Source organism: Pristis pectinata, chromosome 23 (genome assembly GCF_009764475.1).
Source record: "Pristis pectinata isolate sPriPec2 chromosome 23, sPriPec2.1.pri, whole genome shotgun sequence".
NCBI classification, from domain to species: domain Eukaryota; kingdom Metazoa; phylum Chordata; class Chondrichthyes; order Rhinopristiformes; family Pristidae; genus Pristis; species Pristis pectinata.
In genome coordinates this window covers 12,310,876-12,329,110 of record NC_067427.1, presented here as the reverse complement: position 1 = coordinate 12,329,110, position 18,235 = coordinate 12,310,876, and the positions used below count along the sequence as shown (strand labels likewise).

Here is an 18,235-nt window from a genome sequence, read left to right as displayed (position 1 = left end):
AGACAGACACATAAACAGCAAAGAATATAGGCTTACGAATCACATGCAGGAAGATTGAATTAGTTTACATTGGCCTCACGGTCAGGACAGACATGGTCGGCCAAAGGGTCTGTTTCTATGCTGTAATGTTCTACGTACTATGTTCAGAACTATACACAATACTCTGGGTGAAGTCAGACTAGCATCCTGTGAAGATGCATCAAAATTTCTGTTTATGCTCTACGTCCTTAGCAATAAAGACCAAGATTCATTTGCCTTCCTAATTACTTGCTCTACAGGATTATCTTGTACCAGATTTTGTGGCTAAGGACGACGTGCTTTCACTCCAGTTCTGGGGAGAATAGGTGACTGCATGTTTTGTTTTTAAACGTGGAGTGGCCATGACATGCCAGCTACTGCTTGACGGAACAACATCTTGGCCCTATGGCAAGAGGATCCAAAATGACTGGAGGTGGGCTCTGTTGCACTGATTTAGTGCACGCAAGTATTGAATGCTACATTTCATTCTCTATCATAGTTTGTGTGAAAAGATTTATTTGACACCAGATTACGGTCAGGCACCCAGCATTTCTTCTTCCATACTTTGTCACCAGAACCCCTAACCAGGACCAAAGATTCCTAGAATGTATGCTTCCTTATAAATCAGAACCCACAAACACCACAGCACTCGGAGAGAATGAACTATGAATCACACTAGCAGTGGGCTCCTAACTAGATCCTTTAGGTTTGCGTGACAGTGTAGTTTTGATTAAGCACTCAAATTAGTAGTTCATGAAATATTCTGTATGCAAGTTTTCAACAAAAAGGAGAATAGGAAATTATATAGAGAGAAAACAGGAGCTTCAGTCACCTTGAACCATCTTTCTCTAAAAATTTCCAGCAAAATGACAGAACTACACTCTTAAACAGTTGATAGTGAGGGAAGGTATTGGGCACAGGAAGACTTAAATGCTCCTTTTCCCTCATAAAATCTCCTCTGTACAGATATCTTTATTAGTCACATGTACATCGAAACACAGTGAAATGCATCTTTTGCGTAGTGTTCTCGGGGCAGCCCGCAAGTGTCGCCACGCTTCCGGCACCAACATAGCATGCCCACAACTTCCTAACCTGTACGTCTTTAGAATGTGGAAGGAAACTGGAGCACCATCTGTGGGTGAGCAGACAGCAGAGAGACTTGCATTCATACCTTCAGCAATATAACTTGGTCAGAGCTGTGCAAAAGTGGACCAAGTATCCTATGTTTCAGACCCCTCTCCACTTCTACAGCTGAGATTAACATAGCATGTGAGGAATTGGAGGCAGGAACTCATGGTGAAGCACTTTAGAATAAACATACAATGCCACCATGAATTTGGCATTATTTATAAAACCGATAAATCTTGTGCAGAGTTCTCAGAGAGTCAGAGAATATACTAAGGCTGTACAACAAAAAGGGTATTATACAATGGCATATAAATGTATTACATTATTAACAGACCACCCACTGTGTTTCTTGCCACGGCAAGATAGAGGAGAAGCATGTGGGAGGAAGATTAGGCTATGCCTGTAGGCAGGAGATTTGGAAAGAGTAGGTGTAATTTTAAAAGTAATACGAATTCATATGTATAATCTGAAAACAACACATATTTTCAGGTTTTTAATAAAGAGGAATTAACATACAAGAAATATTACTTCCCTGCAGTGTTAAAATTGGCTGCCAGTTTCCATTACAAAAGTGATGACACTTCAAAAGCACTTTGGGATGGACCGAGGTCATGAAAGGAGTTGGATAAATGCATATCCTTTGTTAATTCTGGAGATTACCAACATTAGTATGACATCCTGAATGCAAGTCGATTAGTCTGATCAACAGACTAAAACAGTTAACAATTACGTGCATGCTCTGTGAAGTGAGCCATCACACGAGAGAATTCTAATGTACAAGGGCACAATAAAAACATTTATCAAGTCCAACTGCTCAGAGGTTATCTCAGAGTTTCTAACTCCATACTGTTTCAACATCTTTATAGCTGTAGGTGTTTCAATTTTTTTCTCCCCACTCAGTTTCTTTTGCAAGTCTCGGTATGATTCTCAAAGTCCATGCTGCAATGGACGTCTGAGTTTTGCCCTTTATGAAGTCCAGGGTATCAACATGACATATCTGAAGGTGCATCAGGCACAGGGCTTCGAGTACTAGTACAACACAAGAGAAGGGAAGTGAAGCACAGTTTGTGGTGGGGTTGAGAGCAATCCATCTTCATGGAGATGGAACTTGCTTGCATTAGAGTTGTGGAAGTAGTCACCACTCTGGCACGCAGTAGATCAGTAGATGGGGGAGGAATTGGGGGGGGGGGGGGGGGGGGGGGGGGGGGGGGGGGGGGAGGGGGTGGTGGTTGGTCACAGAACAAAGGCTGGATGGATTGCAAGCAGGAAGTCTACAAATGTCTAACAAAGCACAGAAGGGAAGATGCATAGAGGTCTATCAATCTTAAATAACCTCTTCAGCAATAAAATGCATCAATGCTCTCTGAAGTACATTTCCTAGTTTTAATTCACTAGAAGCAGCGACATATGTGATACTGGTGTTATGTAGGAATGTGCAATAGATCAAGCAGTGTTTGGAGGTAGAGAAACAAGAGTAAATGTTTCAGGTCAATGACTTTTCACCAGAAATCACATTGAAAGGTAATTGACCAAACTGTTAACTCTGCTGCTCTGTCCACAGAGGTTGCTTGATCTCAGCATCTGCAGTATTTTGCTTTTGAAGAATGCAAGTTCTGACAATGCAGCAGTTTGAATCTTCAGTAGTCAAGAGAAACATTTTGTGGTGGAAAAGCTGATCTTATGGAAAAGTTTAGTTCATTTCTAGCAAATAATTTTACAACATCTTCATTGCACATATTTTGGAATTTGGTTAGTGTGTGAACAGGATAAATTAAAACAAAGAATATCAAATGAATGGCCTGAAGGGGAAATTTAATGAATTTAGTTTCTACTTTCCAGCCTTCTCTCAGCCCATGTCCAACTCTTCCAGTCCCCATCATCATTACTAGATATTGAACAAGATCCACTGTAATCATTGTGACTTCCACAGATAAAAAAATCAGTTCTTCCCACCCATTTCCTCCAAGAACTTTCTTCCATCCTTCCTTTCCCAGCCTCTCCAATTCTGTCACAACTGTTCTGATGATATTGCTTTCCACACAAGTGCTTCCACCTTGGTGAATAAGGATCTCAAATATATCTGTTACATTGGCAGTTCTGCTTTCACTCTTCCAATCCCTCCCAGAACTGAAATTGGATGCCCTTTGTCCTTATTTTCCTCTCCATCAAATTGACCGCATTGAATGGACATCCTCTGCCATCTTCAGTACAATGCCACTACCATTTCCCTTCACCTCATAGCATTCTGAAGAAACTATCTGCGTTCTGACACGATACACTCCAATCAGCCCCTATACAATGTTCTCTTATCACACAATCTTCCTGTGCAACCACAGGGGTCAAGCCCCTGACCATTTACCTCCTCTCTCATCATTCAGGGCCCCAAGCATCTGGATCACTTCCAATATGGTATACTTTTCTAAGCTGGAGTGAGGTTGGGGTGCAGGGAGTCCAGACATAGTTTGGGAGCATAGCTTTCAATCTACAAGTGTACTACTTAAGTTGCAATTACCTATCATTTTAATTCTACGCCACACTCCCACTCTTACCTCTATGGCCATGACCTCCTAAAGCATTTCAATGAGGTTCATTAAAGGTTTGAAGAACAACACGCCACCTTTTGGAAAGGCACTTTATAGCCATCAGGTTGAATTCAATAATTTTACATTATAATTATGATACATTTTTCAGACAGCAGCTGCTAATAAAGATTTTGCCACTCTCATTTACACATTCTCCATAGCCATCATTTGCTTCTGTACTTGTCCCTGTTGCCTTGCATCATCACCCCCACAGCATTTAACCTCTCCAGTTTCCCACTGTCAGAGACCTCCATAAAAAGCATTTAGGACCAAGGACAGGGGGTGCACTTTCCTTTTTTCCAGCCTCCAAAACCCAATAGTAGAATATCAGGCAGAGATCATCTAATTCAATCTAGGCTACGTGTTGAACATGGAACCTTGTTGGTCAGTTTAGTCAGTCCTTCACCAGGTCAAGGATAATTTTAGAAGCCTGAGGAAAAATCATCATGTGATGCTTTCTGGCAAACAATTCAGCAGAAGCATTGGCAAAAGTATAGAACACAGTTACCATAGAAACCTCTCAACAGAGCATCAGAAAGAGAAGATAGGAAATAAATTAGTATTGGAGGTATGCTCTGTCATATACTCTGTACTATGCTCTGTTGTATTTGGTAATAATAATGTATTTTGACGTGACATCATACGCTGGGATTAACGTAATTTAGCATTCACACACAAGACTGGTCTGTGGTAAAATTAGGCTATTGTAAGGGTTAGCATCTAAAACTTTGGCTATCCAAAGTCAATTTATTTACCTCTCAAGCTTCATTAATTCCTCAGATTACATTATTGAATGATAAATATGAAGTGGATGCATGCTTTCTTTAACCTTGAAACATTCGAGTTTGCCTGTTGAGTTACAATTATGATGTAAAATTATTGCAAAATTACTGTAAAGTGTCCTTTCAAAAGAAGGTGTGTTGTTCCTCAAGCTTTTAAATGAGTCTCGTTGGAATGCTTTTAGAGGTCATGGGCATAGAGGCAAGAGTGGGAGTAGGGTGTAGAATTAAAATGATGGGCAATTGCAAATTCAGAAGTACATTTTGGTCCTGAAGTGATCCACTTCCATTTTCAGAACATGGTGCAACAAGTAGCTAGGCAGAAGAGAATTCACCTGCTCAAATAATTTGGTATGCTCTTTTGGAAGTGGAAGCATTTAAGATCTCAAATTTCCACATTATTTACAATCTGTGTGGCTCTTCTCTTTACTCGACTCCCTTACACATGAAGGAAGCTAGCTCCTGACTGACCTTCCATGCAGCAGCTCATTTGATGCTGTCTTGAGCAAGGTTGTGTGGGGAGATGAACGCTGCCCCTATCAAGCTGGTTATGGCCACAAATGCAGTAGTGATGATTGATGCTCCTACCAAACTCCTAGGTGAATTCAGCAGGCTGTCCCACACAGCACACTCTGCACCATTTGCAGTCATTAGCACAGCGGGAAGATCCTGACCAACATATGCACTAATGTTATCTGCACAAAATGAAGCACTTGCACCTCCCCAACAAAAAGCCTGTTTTCAAGTTCACAAACAAAGCCTAAAACCTGAATTCCATTTGTAAAGGAAATGTGGAAACAAATTTTGCTAGGGTTATTCAAGACAAGATTTTATTTCAGTTGATTGGTTTCTTGAAAACTACAGAACAAAACATTTAAAAAAGCCAAAACAAATATAAACATGTACTCTTAGAGTTTATAGCTAAAAAGAAATCTATGCAACTTATGTTTTATTTTATCAAAATAAAAGCAATGCTTTAATCCTTATTTTACATTTTTTATTATGTTCTGTCAGTACATCTAAATTATTGTGTAGTATTCCAAAAAAAATTTCTTGGATTTTGGCACTGGTAGAATAACCTAAAGGTACAGAGTTAATATAAAATTTGGATAATCTCCTGGCATAGGCCCTTTAAATTAAACTTAATTTCCTACTTGTCTTTTTGCCCTAATAAGATAAAACAAACCATGTCATAATGTCATGTTAACTGCTTTGCAACAGGATAACAGAAACCTTGCCCCTGTTAAGGCTTGAGATTCCTTAACATCAAACTCCCATTATATGTGATGAAATTAAGGCTGAAGTGGTGAGAGGCAAAAAAGAAATTGTGGTTCTCCCGACATTTGGCTTTATTCACCCCTGGAAAGCTTATGAACCCCAACCACAGTGTTCAGCACACCTTCCACTGCATCAATTTAAAAATCAGCACATTCTGCTGGGAGAATCAGGAACGAGGCTATTGCTGATTTTTAGAACATAGAACACTACAACACAGTACAGGCCCTTCAGCCTACAATGTTGTGCTCACATTTTATCCTGCTCTAAGATCTATCTAACCCTTCCCTCCCACATAGCCCCCTATTTTTCTATCATTCATCTGTCTATCTAAGAGTCTCTTAAATGTCCTTAATGTATCTGCCCCCACAACCTCTGCTGGTTGTTCCTCCAACCTACGTCCAGTCCCAACGTGGCAGTAGAGGCGGCCGTGGACAGACATGTTGGCATGGGAGTGGGATGCGGAACTGAAGTGGATGGTCACTGGAGCTCCCATCTTCCTCCCACCCCACCCCACCTTCCTTTCTCAGAACTAACTTATTTTTCCTCATTGTCTACATTACCATTATTTTTGCTGCATTGGTAACTTTATCATTATGGTACACTGCACAAAAATGTGATACTTTTTGATATGTAGGTTAATTAAAAAAAATATTTAATTTCATTTTGTCGCATTGCTGCATTGATAAACAGACAATAAAGAACTTGAATTTATAAGGAGCAGATATTCCACAGCATTCTCGACTCTTTGTCCAGTTTCTGGCTCCATGCAGTTCCAGTGTTTTGTTTAAAACTATGTATATCTACACAGCAACCATTCAGATTCTGAGATTCTTCCTTACCTTTTCCGTCTGTTGCTGACACCTCTTGCAAATGTCTAATTGACCTACAAGTGCAACAATGAATAGCAATGAGGATCTGCTGAAGCTAGTGCAAAATACCGCATTGTCAAATCAAGCCAACAGATAAATTTAATTAAGCCATTAGGCTTATGTTGAAGGTAGACAAGATGTATATCAAGGACACTGAAAATATATTTTAAAAAATATTTGGAGAGCCACCAAATTGCCACGCATATTTTTATAAATTGAAAGCCATAAATTAAGCAATAACTCAAGTAATAATGCCTAAACCTTTGAAAAGAGACAATTTTTGCTGCTAACATACTATTTAGCCCCAAGCTTTGCTGCAGAAACAGTCAGGGACAGGACAAGAACAAATTTTCCTCCCTCTAACCTCTGGTTGGGCAATAGTTTATTGGGATTTGCACAAAAAATCCTTCCACATGAACTCAATCTTCATGAGAAAAAAGTCAATGATCAAATGGAAAGTGGAGGAGCTAGAAAAGAGCTTTCTGCAGGAATTTGAGCCTGAAGAAGAACACAAAAGGGTTAACGTTGCCTAAATTGGACCCATTACTGAACTACCTCAATGATTATTCTACAAATTGGATAAGCGAAAGATAAACTGCTGGAAGAAATCAGCAGGTCAAGCAGCATCTATGGAGGCAAAGGGATGGTCGATGTTTCAGGTCAAGACCCTGCATCAGAATTACATCAGTTATGTTTTCTACCAAACCTAGGGAATTGGCAGTATGGATAGGCAGGCAGACAATTTGACACCATTGAAGAAAATCAAAAAACTGCAGTTGCTGGAAATCAAACCAAAAGAGGAAGTGCCAGAAACATTCAGCATGCGAGGCAGCATCTGTGCAATGAGAAAGAGTTAACGTTTTCGTTCAAGGACCCTTTTGACAAAACAAGGACAAAAGAGGAAAAACAAGTCACTTTTCAATAGGAGGGAAGGTGGTATGGTTAGAACAAAATGGGATATTTGATAAGGTGAGTCTAAATAAGAAAAATTGAGCCAAAATGACATCATCAGTTTTTCTTATTCTATTTGTATAGTCTGGGCTGCTGGCATGACCCACAGCTTTGCCACTTACAACACATTACACAGAAAAGGAAGCTTAAGGTGTTGCTATGTATCCTCATTAATCCATTTGGACTGGAATTGGACTATTATCATCACTTGTACTGAAGTACAGTGAAAAACTTGACTTGCATACCATTCATGCAGATCAACTCATTATGCAATGCATTGAGGTAAAGTTAAAATAACACAAAGCAGCATAAAGTATAACAGCCACAGAGAAAGTGCAGTGCAGGTAGACAATAAGGTGCAAGGTCATAACGAGGTAGAATGTGAGGTCAAGAGTCCATCTTGTACTAGGGAACTGTTCAATAGTCTTATAACAGCAGGAAAGAAGCCGTCCTTGAGCCTGGTGGTACGTGCTTTCAGGCTTTTCTGTCTTCTGCCCGATAGGAGAGGGGAGAAGAGACAATGTCTGGGGTGGGTGGGGTCTTTCATTATGCTGGCTGCTTTACTGAGGCAATGAGAAGTATAGACAGAGTCCATGGAGGGGAGGCTGGTTTCTGTGATGTGCTGAGCTGTATCCACAACTCTCTGCAGTTTCTTGTGGTCAAGGGCAGGACAGTTTGGAAGATATTCCTTCTCCACACATTCTCTCCACTGAAAACTGACATTTTGTTCTCTCTTTCCCAGTTCTGACAAAGGGTCCCGAGCCTAAAACATTGATTGTTTCTCATTCCACAGATGCTATCTGACCTGCTGAGTTTTTCCAACATTTTCAGTTTGACATCCTACCTCATCCCTGCCCCAATTCTTCATTGGTATCAGTTACATGACTTAAGTTGGCAGTATTAAATCAGGATCATACTTACCACACCACAGGGAATAAGATAGCACCACAACACAGGAGGTCAACAAGGAAGAGGATCTCCTTCCACAGTCCATATTCAGTTGTCCCTTCTTCTGTAGATTCGATTATAATGTAAGCAACATTAGCAAGCACCTAAGGAAGAAAGTGGTTTTGGTCACAGACCCTTGCCAAGCAGGGAAAAACTCACCAAATGCCCAATGAGAGGCAATTAGACAAACATACATACTTGATTTAGAAGAATTTTTTTTATTCCCATTTATCATTTAGATAAGGGGTAGGGGGTTGAGGAGGAATGGAGCAGGTAAGAGGAAAACTTTGCATGCCCAGTATATTTTAAATCACCATTAAGCACTTCAGGTCGTACAGCATGGATACAATGCAACACTCACTCTAATGTGATTTATTACTGTGACAAGTCAAATCCCACAGCTCCCTCTATTGGCCTAGTGCAATATTTTATTTCCCAAACAATTTCATATTTCACCACTTTCCAATATTGTTATCAATTTATTAGTTAAACCTTGGCCACTTTTTACTGAGACCACTCAAGCACAGGGAACTGGGTTAAAATTGTACTAAGTTCATTTCCAATTTGACCTTTAAAGCTGAATTGGTGTGGAAAGGAAAATATTAAAAGAAAAAAGAGATATCAAAGCCTGGTCTCAGAAGTGAAACACTGACAATGGGTCTAAGCAGTAGAGCTTTTTTTGTTACTGGCTTGCACAATTATAACTTCACAGATCACTAGACTTTGGAAATATTGTCATTTCCTATTTTTCCTAATTACATGTTGTATTGTGGAGGGTCGTGGCTGTCACGTGACAGCACTGCCCATTACCTGTTCAAAAGACACACCACTGCCAATCAAGGTTTGGCTCCACCCCATCCATTAGTGCACACTGACCGTTGGTCCCTTTCAGCACCTTTGTACTTGGCCTTGGTTATCGATTAGCCCTCGCTGGCACCAGAACATTGGCCTTTTTAAATTACCTGGGCTGGACACCCCAGCCCTCCAGCACTATAAAGAATGCCACATGTGCTCCGTTCGCTCTCTTTTGACTGCTCCAAGGGATTCACCCTGCTTCATCCCAGGCCAAGGAACCGTGGAACAGCGCTGGAGAGATCGTTGGTAAGGTGTGCACTGTTATTAGGGTTGGGAGCGTTCTAGTTAGTATCCCCGGTAGTGTAGAGCTGTGCCTGCACTGAGTCAAGGGGTGGCAGGTATCGTATTGTTTTTCCTTTATTGTCTGTACCTAGTTCAGTGTGTGTGTGTGTGTGTGTGTTTTACCCTTGTGATTTTCCCACGCTCGCTATAAACAGTGCGCGTGTGCGCGTTGTTCCCATTACCCTTTCCCCGTGTTTGTCTTTTGTAAGTAAATCATTTATCTCCAAGACTGTGTTCATAGTCCTTGCCTCTGAGACCTCAAATCTGTTTCACAACACATGTATATGTTTAGATAAAAGTATTAATACAATTAAAATAATGATCTGCAAGTTTAAAATTGCATCACATGGTGGAGCTCCTCAAAATCTGAAGCTGCCATTTTCACAAGCTCAAGAATGGAAGTCAAGTCCATTTCTCGGTTTCCCTTACTTTGCCACCTGAAAAACTGTACATCATCCCAAAGCAGTAGAGCAAATCAAACAACTATCTTGTCAAAATAATGCCATCAGTGACTGTGTTACACATATTGTTTTCCTTAATTTCCCTCCTTCAAATAAGAACTCACTTTGCACACTTAGGCCATCTTCCACAACCAGAAGATTCAATTATCTTGATCTCCAATCCAGCTATTAATGCTGGTCTTGTTTGGCCCCTAGACTGTACAGTGGCAGCAAAAGCTCTAATAGTCCACTCAAAAATCAGACTGATGCCAACAATTCACCATCCACTGAGATGCACAAATCTCTAGTGGTTTCAGCAAAGAATAAAATGTTAATTCAGATCTCTAATGTACAGCCAAGTGCTAAGGTGCCAACACCAGCTGTCTACTTTATGACAATGGTCTGCTAATATGCCCAGTGTCAACCTTTCCACCCCCAGAGCTACCTACCTCCAATTAGACCATTTCTCAATAATAAAGCATCTGTTCATCATTTCTATCCTTTACACATTTTCCTGAGACCTTGCACCTTTGAAACACCTTTTCAGCCTTCCCTTCCTGTTACGGTTTTAATAACACAAAAGCAACACAAGCTAACTACTACTTCACGCAGCCTCACCCCCACTCTGGCCTTCCTGTGACTTTGTATACTATTATAAAGAGGCCTGGTACAAACTTGAGGAACAACGCCTCATCTTCCCTCTGGGTACATTGCAGCCTGCAGGTCTCAATATCAACTTCTCCAACTTTAGATAGCTCACTCTCTTTCTGTTTGTATGCATGAGAACTGATCAAATTTTGCCTGCCATCCTCTTTTTCCCTTTGTATGTTCTGGCCTGCTGAGCAGGTCCCAGTGGGAAGACTATATAACATTCCACAGACTAATAAACTTAATCTGATCTAATGGCCCCTTAATGGCCATACTATTTCACCCTATCACAGAAATTCCCATTGTTCCACTCAGCACCCTCTTCCACCTTCTCTGTGAACTAAACTAACTTGTTACTCTTGCTCAGTTCTGAAGAAGGGTCTCAGACCTGAAATGTTAACTGTTTCTTGTTCCACAGGTGCTGCCTGACCTGTTGAGTTTTTCCAGCATTTTCTGTTTTTACTCCTTCACTCAGCTTTTCGTTAAGTTCATTCAATTGTCGAAGAATTGCTGGACTATTTCACACATGGGGTAGGTCAGGCAAAGACTGCAGGTTTCCTTCTCTGAAGGACATTGATGAATCAGAGGGATTTTTATGACAATCTGGTAGTCTCGTGGTTAGCACTGCTGACATTAGCTTTTTATTTCAGTTTAATCTAATTAGTTTATTTTAAATTCCCCAGCTGCCATGGTGTGATTTGAATTCTGGGTCAATAGTTCAGGCTTTTGGATTGCTCACTTAATCACAGTGTGTCGGCACCCTTGCTCAATCTTTGGCTTTGAAGAAAAGGCAAGGGACTGGGATTAATTGGATATTGCTTTCATAAAACTGGCACAGACACAATGGGCAGAATAAATTCGATTTATGTGGCCATCATTTTCCCATTCCTTTCAAGCATTCTGGGTCTGGCCCTTCACATTTTCTCAGAACACCAGCTTCACCTGAAGTTTTTATTCAGAATTTTATTTAATAAAAAAAAACAGAAGAGTAACTTCTGGTCAAAGCACAGTACAGCTGTATGCCAATTTTGCTAATAACTGAAAAGCAAAAAAAAACTACAGATGCTGAAATATTAAATAAAAACAGAAAATACTGCCTGGCCTGCTATCTCCAGTATTTACCACCTTTATTGCTAACACACAACATGCCATGTTTTTTCTCATCACTAAACATTCAGTGTTAAGGCCGCAGTAGCAGATAATTATGTGTCATAAGGCAATCTGATTTGGATACATGCAATCATCAGAACCCAAACATTTGACAGAAATGTGCAGTGAATGTTTCAAAAAGGACATCAGTAATTAGGATTTTCTGTACCTGGAGTGGAATAACTATCATAAAGATTTTCTTGTCTTTGTCTGAGAGGATGTGTTTAACAAAGGCCCAGCCAGTTCCTATCAGTGCAATCGTAATGAACAACAGGGCACCTTTCAACCTTAAAATACAGAAGACATCATTAGCAAAGAGCACAAAACAAGGGCAGTCAATGGCAAAGGCACATTCCCCAGATTCCAAATGAAAATTATAGTTGTTACCACAAAATGAGTCAGAAACAGAGCTTCATACATTTAAATGCTAAGTTTTATTCATGGAACTTATTGAAGGCATTTATCAAATACTGTATTTTAATACCAAACATCTAAGCGACCAGCAACCATATGTTAAATAGAAAATGATGAAAAATACTTGCATTTTTAGAGAACCTTATCATATTATCAAAATGATTCAAGCACTCAACTCTTAAAATTGAGGGGCTCACAAATGCCAGCCTGAAAGGATCAAAATCAAAAGATTCGCAATCCATTATCAGTATTTCACATCCAATATTATTCCAATCTGCTGGCAATATCCCATTGTCTGCAAAGAGGGAGGATCTACTTTCACACCTCCACTAAAGTCAATTCTGAAACTGGCAGCAAGATTGTGTAAGAGAATATCACAGGACAATCCTTCCTGCCTTCCTTCTATAGCAGTGCTAGTCTGAGCTCCTCACTGCAGCAGCTGGTATAGGGAGGATAAAGGTACATAATCTGATATCATTTTGACAGAGCAAATGATCTTGACCCATTTAACAACTTGAACTAGAGTTTTAACAAACTTTCATTCTGACTTCATATCGACCCAAAGAGAAGTGGTGTTTACAACATCAGCTCCAATGTCATGATATGGTTTGCACTGGCTATTTCTAGTAGTGCATCAACATGAAACACAAGGCTGGTTACAACAGTCAAATAGAAACAACTTCATTCTTTATACGTTTATGCTTAAGTAAGGCAGTGGTGCCTGAAATGAGTTCCATTCTTCAATTTGAAAAGCACAAGAATTAAGAGAGAGGATCACAATATTTAATGAGAATGGTAACCGTCAGCATTGCATTTAGTGAAATATAAAGCAGAAATCTTATTTTTACTCAGATATTTCCTGTTACTTGGCTTCATATTGGCTAGCCTCAACCTATCAAAACTATTTTGTGCACAACTCTTCCTGCAGATTAGTCACATGACACACAGCACAAGTGAGCAGACAAATCCTGTAAATCTAAAACAAAATAGAAAATACTGGAACTTCATAATTGTACTGGAGAAGGCAAATAGAGAAGTGAAAACCTTTTGTCAGAACTCATCAGGACAGTTCTAATGAAAAGTTCATGAAAAGTGAACTGTCTTTTCTCCACCAGGTGTTATAGAACTTGCCATTCACTATCAATATTTATTTTTGTTTGCAATACAAACCATTGAAATCATCGCTCAAAAATTTAGGATGCGATAAAATTCAGGAGAATTTAAATTAATTGTACTGATTGACCCAAGGGAGCAGCAATCAGAATCTCAAAGTAAAAATAAAATTTTACAAGATAATATTTCTTCTTGGAGTTTTCCCTGCCTCAAATGAGAGTGTAGCTTGCATACAAACTTCACTCCGTGCATGCAGACGTGGCCCTTCTGGCTCCTGTGCCTACAAAATATATTCCATTTATATAAAGGCAATAACAAATCACACTTACAAATGTGTTATGTAGTACACCACAGCCCAACCTTCAATGGGGTATCCCTGAGTGGAAATAAAGTGATAGTCAATCTGTTGAGGAAGAGAGAGAAAAATAAAGACATTCATTTCACCTGACATTGACATTTTAAAAGAAATACTGAATGATTTTATGTTTTTGTGGGGGCAATTTCTGTGCAAACTCCCCAGTTCACCAGTTACATCAACATTTTGAGTCAAAGATAGAATATCAGAAATGGCCACTGGGAAAAGCAAAAGACTACTTCCTTCTTTGCCACATGGAGAGAGTTAGCCCCACATATACCATACAAAATATCTAAGAATCTACCTTCATGAATTCTGGGTTATAACAATTGAAAAATCATAATAAGTGAGTGTTGTGGAGATTATAACAATGTATCTTGTATAGACTACCATAAATATCACTGGTACATCACAAGACTTGGTACTTCAAGGGTTCATGAAGGGTTTATTTTATTCTGAACTTAATTATGCCCTACCCAACTGAACTAAGCCTGCATGTTTGACTTATACCATCCATGAGCAGTGTATATATATTGTCAGTTGAGCAAAGTAATTTCATTCAAAAGCAAAGTATTATGGATGCTGCAAATATGAAGTTATAACTCAGTTCTGGTTAAAGATCATTGTTAAATTTTTGCTTTCCCACTGATGATGCCTGACCAGAATTTTCTGTTCTTATTTAATCTCATTATGGGTCTAGGTCATAGTCCTAAATGCCACTGAACAATTAGTGGAAATAAACAAATCAACTCCAGGGTGTATCAAAGAAGAAAGCAAAATATTTTCACTCGTTTTGTTGAAGGATGCACAAAAATATGCTGCTGCCTTTTCATTTACTTGCTATCAAATAAAACACCTGAACCAACAGGCAACAGATCTATTTAAATTTAGTAAGAAATAGTGAAGCAGATTTAGTGATGAAATGGCTCTTCACCAAAATAATGGAAATAAATGCTGAGGCATCAAGGGAACCCCAAAATGCCAGCTTTAAATGTCATTTTCTTCCTGTAAAAGAGTGTGAACCAATATTATGTACTACTGTAAAACTGGCTGACTCAAAAATCTGGTACACTATGGAAGGCAATTTTTGTTCCCTTCTTTCCAACAAAGCAAATTACTTATAAAGTAAGGCAAAACCTTAATTTTTCCCCAAGTCCCCAACTTCATCTCATTGATCAAGACCAAGAACATGCCACTAGAATACATCAGGAGGAAAGCCCAACATTTCACATCGAACGATACACTACTGTGTTTCTTAACTGTAGAGAATTTGTTAAAAAGCAGATGTTAAACAATTCACAAACTGATTTTATTAGGAGGTATTACGACCATCATTGTTATTGCAGCAATACTGAAATGATACAGGTGACTTACTGCATGGAAAACCAATGAAAGGGACTTTGTAAATGCAAGTGCTCCCATCAGCCAATGGATCTTAAACACGTCATTGCTAAATAAAAAGAATGCACATGGTAAATATGTTGATCACACTTCTAATTTAGTTATACGAGAAAACGAATTTCAAGTCAAACCTAAATTATTTCACATTCACATTGCCTGCATAGTGAACATGAAGTCAATTTAAATACTTGATTCTGCATACATTTTCCCACATATACTATCTAACCACTGTACATGTCTGAACTACCATTAAGTACTGGAGGCAAAACGTCCTAACCTTGGAATTTGGATTTATTTATATTTTAAGTATTAAAGTCCCTTCTATACTCACTTCATGTGTTTACAACCCTTACCAAGGCACAATTCCACTGGTGCAAACTTCCCTCTAATATCGCTATCATTCACTGTGTGTTCATATACCATTCAAACATGGGAGCAGAATCAAGCTTCACCATGGGAGTAAAAACAACAAATCTGATATTACTGATCACTTAGACTTGCGCTTATATCAACAAATCAATGCCAAATATAACATGGTAGAATCACTTCATCCAGAGCAGATCAAAGAGCCAGTGTAATTCAACAAACTTGGTTTGTTTGTCCACAATGTAACTAGGTAGGATTGTGAACATGCAAGGTTGTTACAGTATTGCATTTACTGTTCTAACCCAAATCCATACTTGCCTTTACATGTTCATTGAACAGTTGAGAGAGTAAGGCACATTGCCAGGAACACCCAAACTTAAAAATAAACTGCAGTGTAGGATATTTTCAAGGGAAACGTTTTTATGGATTTAGAAAAAAGCTAAAATCCATGGAAGCTACAACATTTCAGTAGCCTGTTAATGAAGACTTTTTTTGTGAATTGTTAACAGCAACTATGTCTGGAAGAGCATTGCAGATAGGCCCAGCAACAACAACAAATATTGCAGCCAATAGTCACAGGGGTCACTCCCGGCCTTTCAGTCACCAAGCAAATGAATTTCTAATTTTACCGTAGAATACTTCAGGATCACACCCATAACTCCATCTTTTTTTAAATGTAAGAAATTCAAACTAGCAAACAGCAAAAATCTCTTCCCCTATCCACCTCATTAACACAGTTTGTTGGAATTCATTGTAAACTTGACAGAGATATCAAGGTACCAAAACCAAATTCAAAAGAGGATGATTTAATTAATCATTTACAGAATCTAATTATGAAATTGGGCCCCAAATGTTTTTTTTGTCCAACTCCTATAAACCTATCTGCAATACTACAACCCTGATTGTTGGCATGCAAAATCAATGTCTAATTGCACATTGAAGGCCCTACTGTCCAATGTGGTATGAAGTCACATGGTACCTGCGTTTTCGGAGAATATAAACCCATAGAACTCCAGCCAAGAAGAAGAAGAAAGCCATGGAGATGTAGAGTTTGGGGAGTGGGATCTCCCCTGCAGACAAGTAGCTGCCAGGGTTGTATTCTACTATCGTAATCTATAAGAAAATCACACAGATTGCTGCAGCAATAAATCTACAATTCCAAGGAAAGATTGGCTATTCTGCAGTTCTTTTCTTTGGAAGAGCACAAGATGAGGGATATTTAATTAGAATGTCTAAAAGTAAAAAAGGCCAAGATGGAGTGGACATGAGGATAATTCCCTCAGAGAAGTCATTTTTAAGGGGACATGGATTTAATTTAATTGGGAGACTAACTTATTCTTTATTGCAGAGAATGGTGGGAGTTTGGTAATGATTGCCTGAAAGGGCGGTAAGACTAATATTCTTACCACTTCTAAAACTTGTCCGGATGAGGATCTGTTGTAGTGTAACACACAAAAAGCAGGGAAGTAGGATTAGTCAGCCTAACTTTTTTTCCTAAAAAGTTAGGCTGACTAATCCCGCATGGCCACCTTGTGTGCTGTAAATGTCTATTTTTCAACCTCAGTTATGAAATAAAGACAACAGCTTCATTTAAAGTTAGCTGTCGCATAATTGCAACAAGCATTTCCTTTACTCCAGCAAAAGTGCTATTCAACAACATTATTACAAGCAAGGATAGCCTAATTGGGCAAGATACCAGAATGCAGGCAGTGTCTCAATAATGGAAGGACTTGGCAGACACAAGAGACTGCAGATGCTGGAATCTGGAGCAAAAAACAAACTGCTGGAGGAACTCAGTGGGTCAGGCAGCACCTGTACAGGGAAATGGACAGTTGGTGTTTTGTGTCAAGACCCTTCATTTGGCAGTATTTCTTCTGGAATTGAACTTAAAAATGTTAAATCTGAACCAAAAGAAAAACAAAATGCTGTACATAGTGGGGCTGTCAGTATCTGAATGATAAAGGCAGGTTAGCCTTTTAAACATGACACTTAAACAATGAAAATTCATAACATAAACAAAACTCTCAGGTGTTCATGAATTCTACATTCATTTCCAGCGTTTTTATTTTTATATTAAATTAATGTAATTTTAAATGTATGCAGATGCTTTCACTTGATTAAAAAAGGTAACTACTCTAACCAAATATTGATGATTTTGCTTAAACGTCCCTTATAGCTCCCTTGCTCCATAAAGAGTAATGATGTCTTTGTTGTACTTACATCCATGTCAAATTTAAAAGACTGAAGAGATGCTGTTTTGTCACTGTAGCAGTTGTGGAAGTAAAGACTATAAAGTCCTTGTTCTTCATCAGTATTGATGGTAAATGAGAACTGTTTAAGAGAAAAACACACCAGGTTTAAACAACTTGCCACTGCAAGTAACTCTACGCAGACATTGTCTGGTTTAGTAAGTACCATTAACTTACCATGAATGAATAGGATGCATTATTTTTCCGCAGTGAAATGGTTTCCGTTGCAGCCTAGAATAAAAGCAGCGAATTATTGTTTTACAATGGAACCACCAAACCTCTGAAAGCAATAATTTATGGTATAGTAGTTATTCTCAAGCTCCTCACTCAAGTTGTACCAATTTGGACAGCAAGCATCAATATTTATATCCATCACATTGACACTGTACTGCAGCCCACCAAGTCTCTGA

General features: G+C 39.0%; 1 protein-coding gene across 1 annotated transcript in view; it reads right to left on the bottom strand.

Moving 5' to 3' along the window:
- gpr107 (G protein-coupled receptor 107) overlaps positions 1–18,235 on the bottom strand; it is a 79,987-nt gene that overhangs the window by 44,778 nt on the left and 16,974 nt on the right. Inside the window, exons 7-14 of the mRNA XM_052037065.1 lie at positions 18,003–18,056; positions 17,797–17,907; positions 16,556–16,689; positions 15,184–15,259; positions 13,784–13,857; positions 12,097–12,214; positions 8,527–8,657; positions 6,625–6,668 (exon numbers count right to left, since the gene is read on the bottom strand). Coding sequence (XP_051893025.1) covers positions 6,625–6,668; positions 8,527–8,657; positions 12,097–12,214; positions 13,784–13,857; positions 15,184–15,259; positions 16,556–16,689; positions 17,797–17,907; positions 18,003–18,056 — 742 coding nt within the window. The remainder of the gene's footprint in view (positions 1–6,624; positions 6,669–8,526; positions 8,658–12,096; positions 12,215–13,783; positions 13,858–15,183; positions 15,260–16,555; positions 16,690–17,796; positions 17,908–18,002; positions 18,057–18,235) is intronic.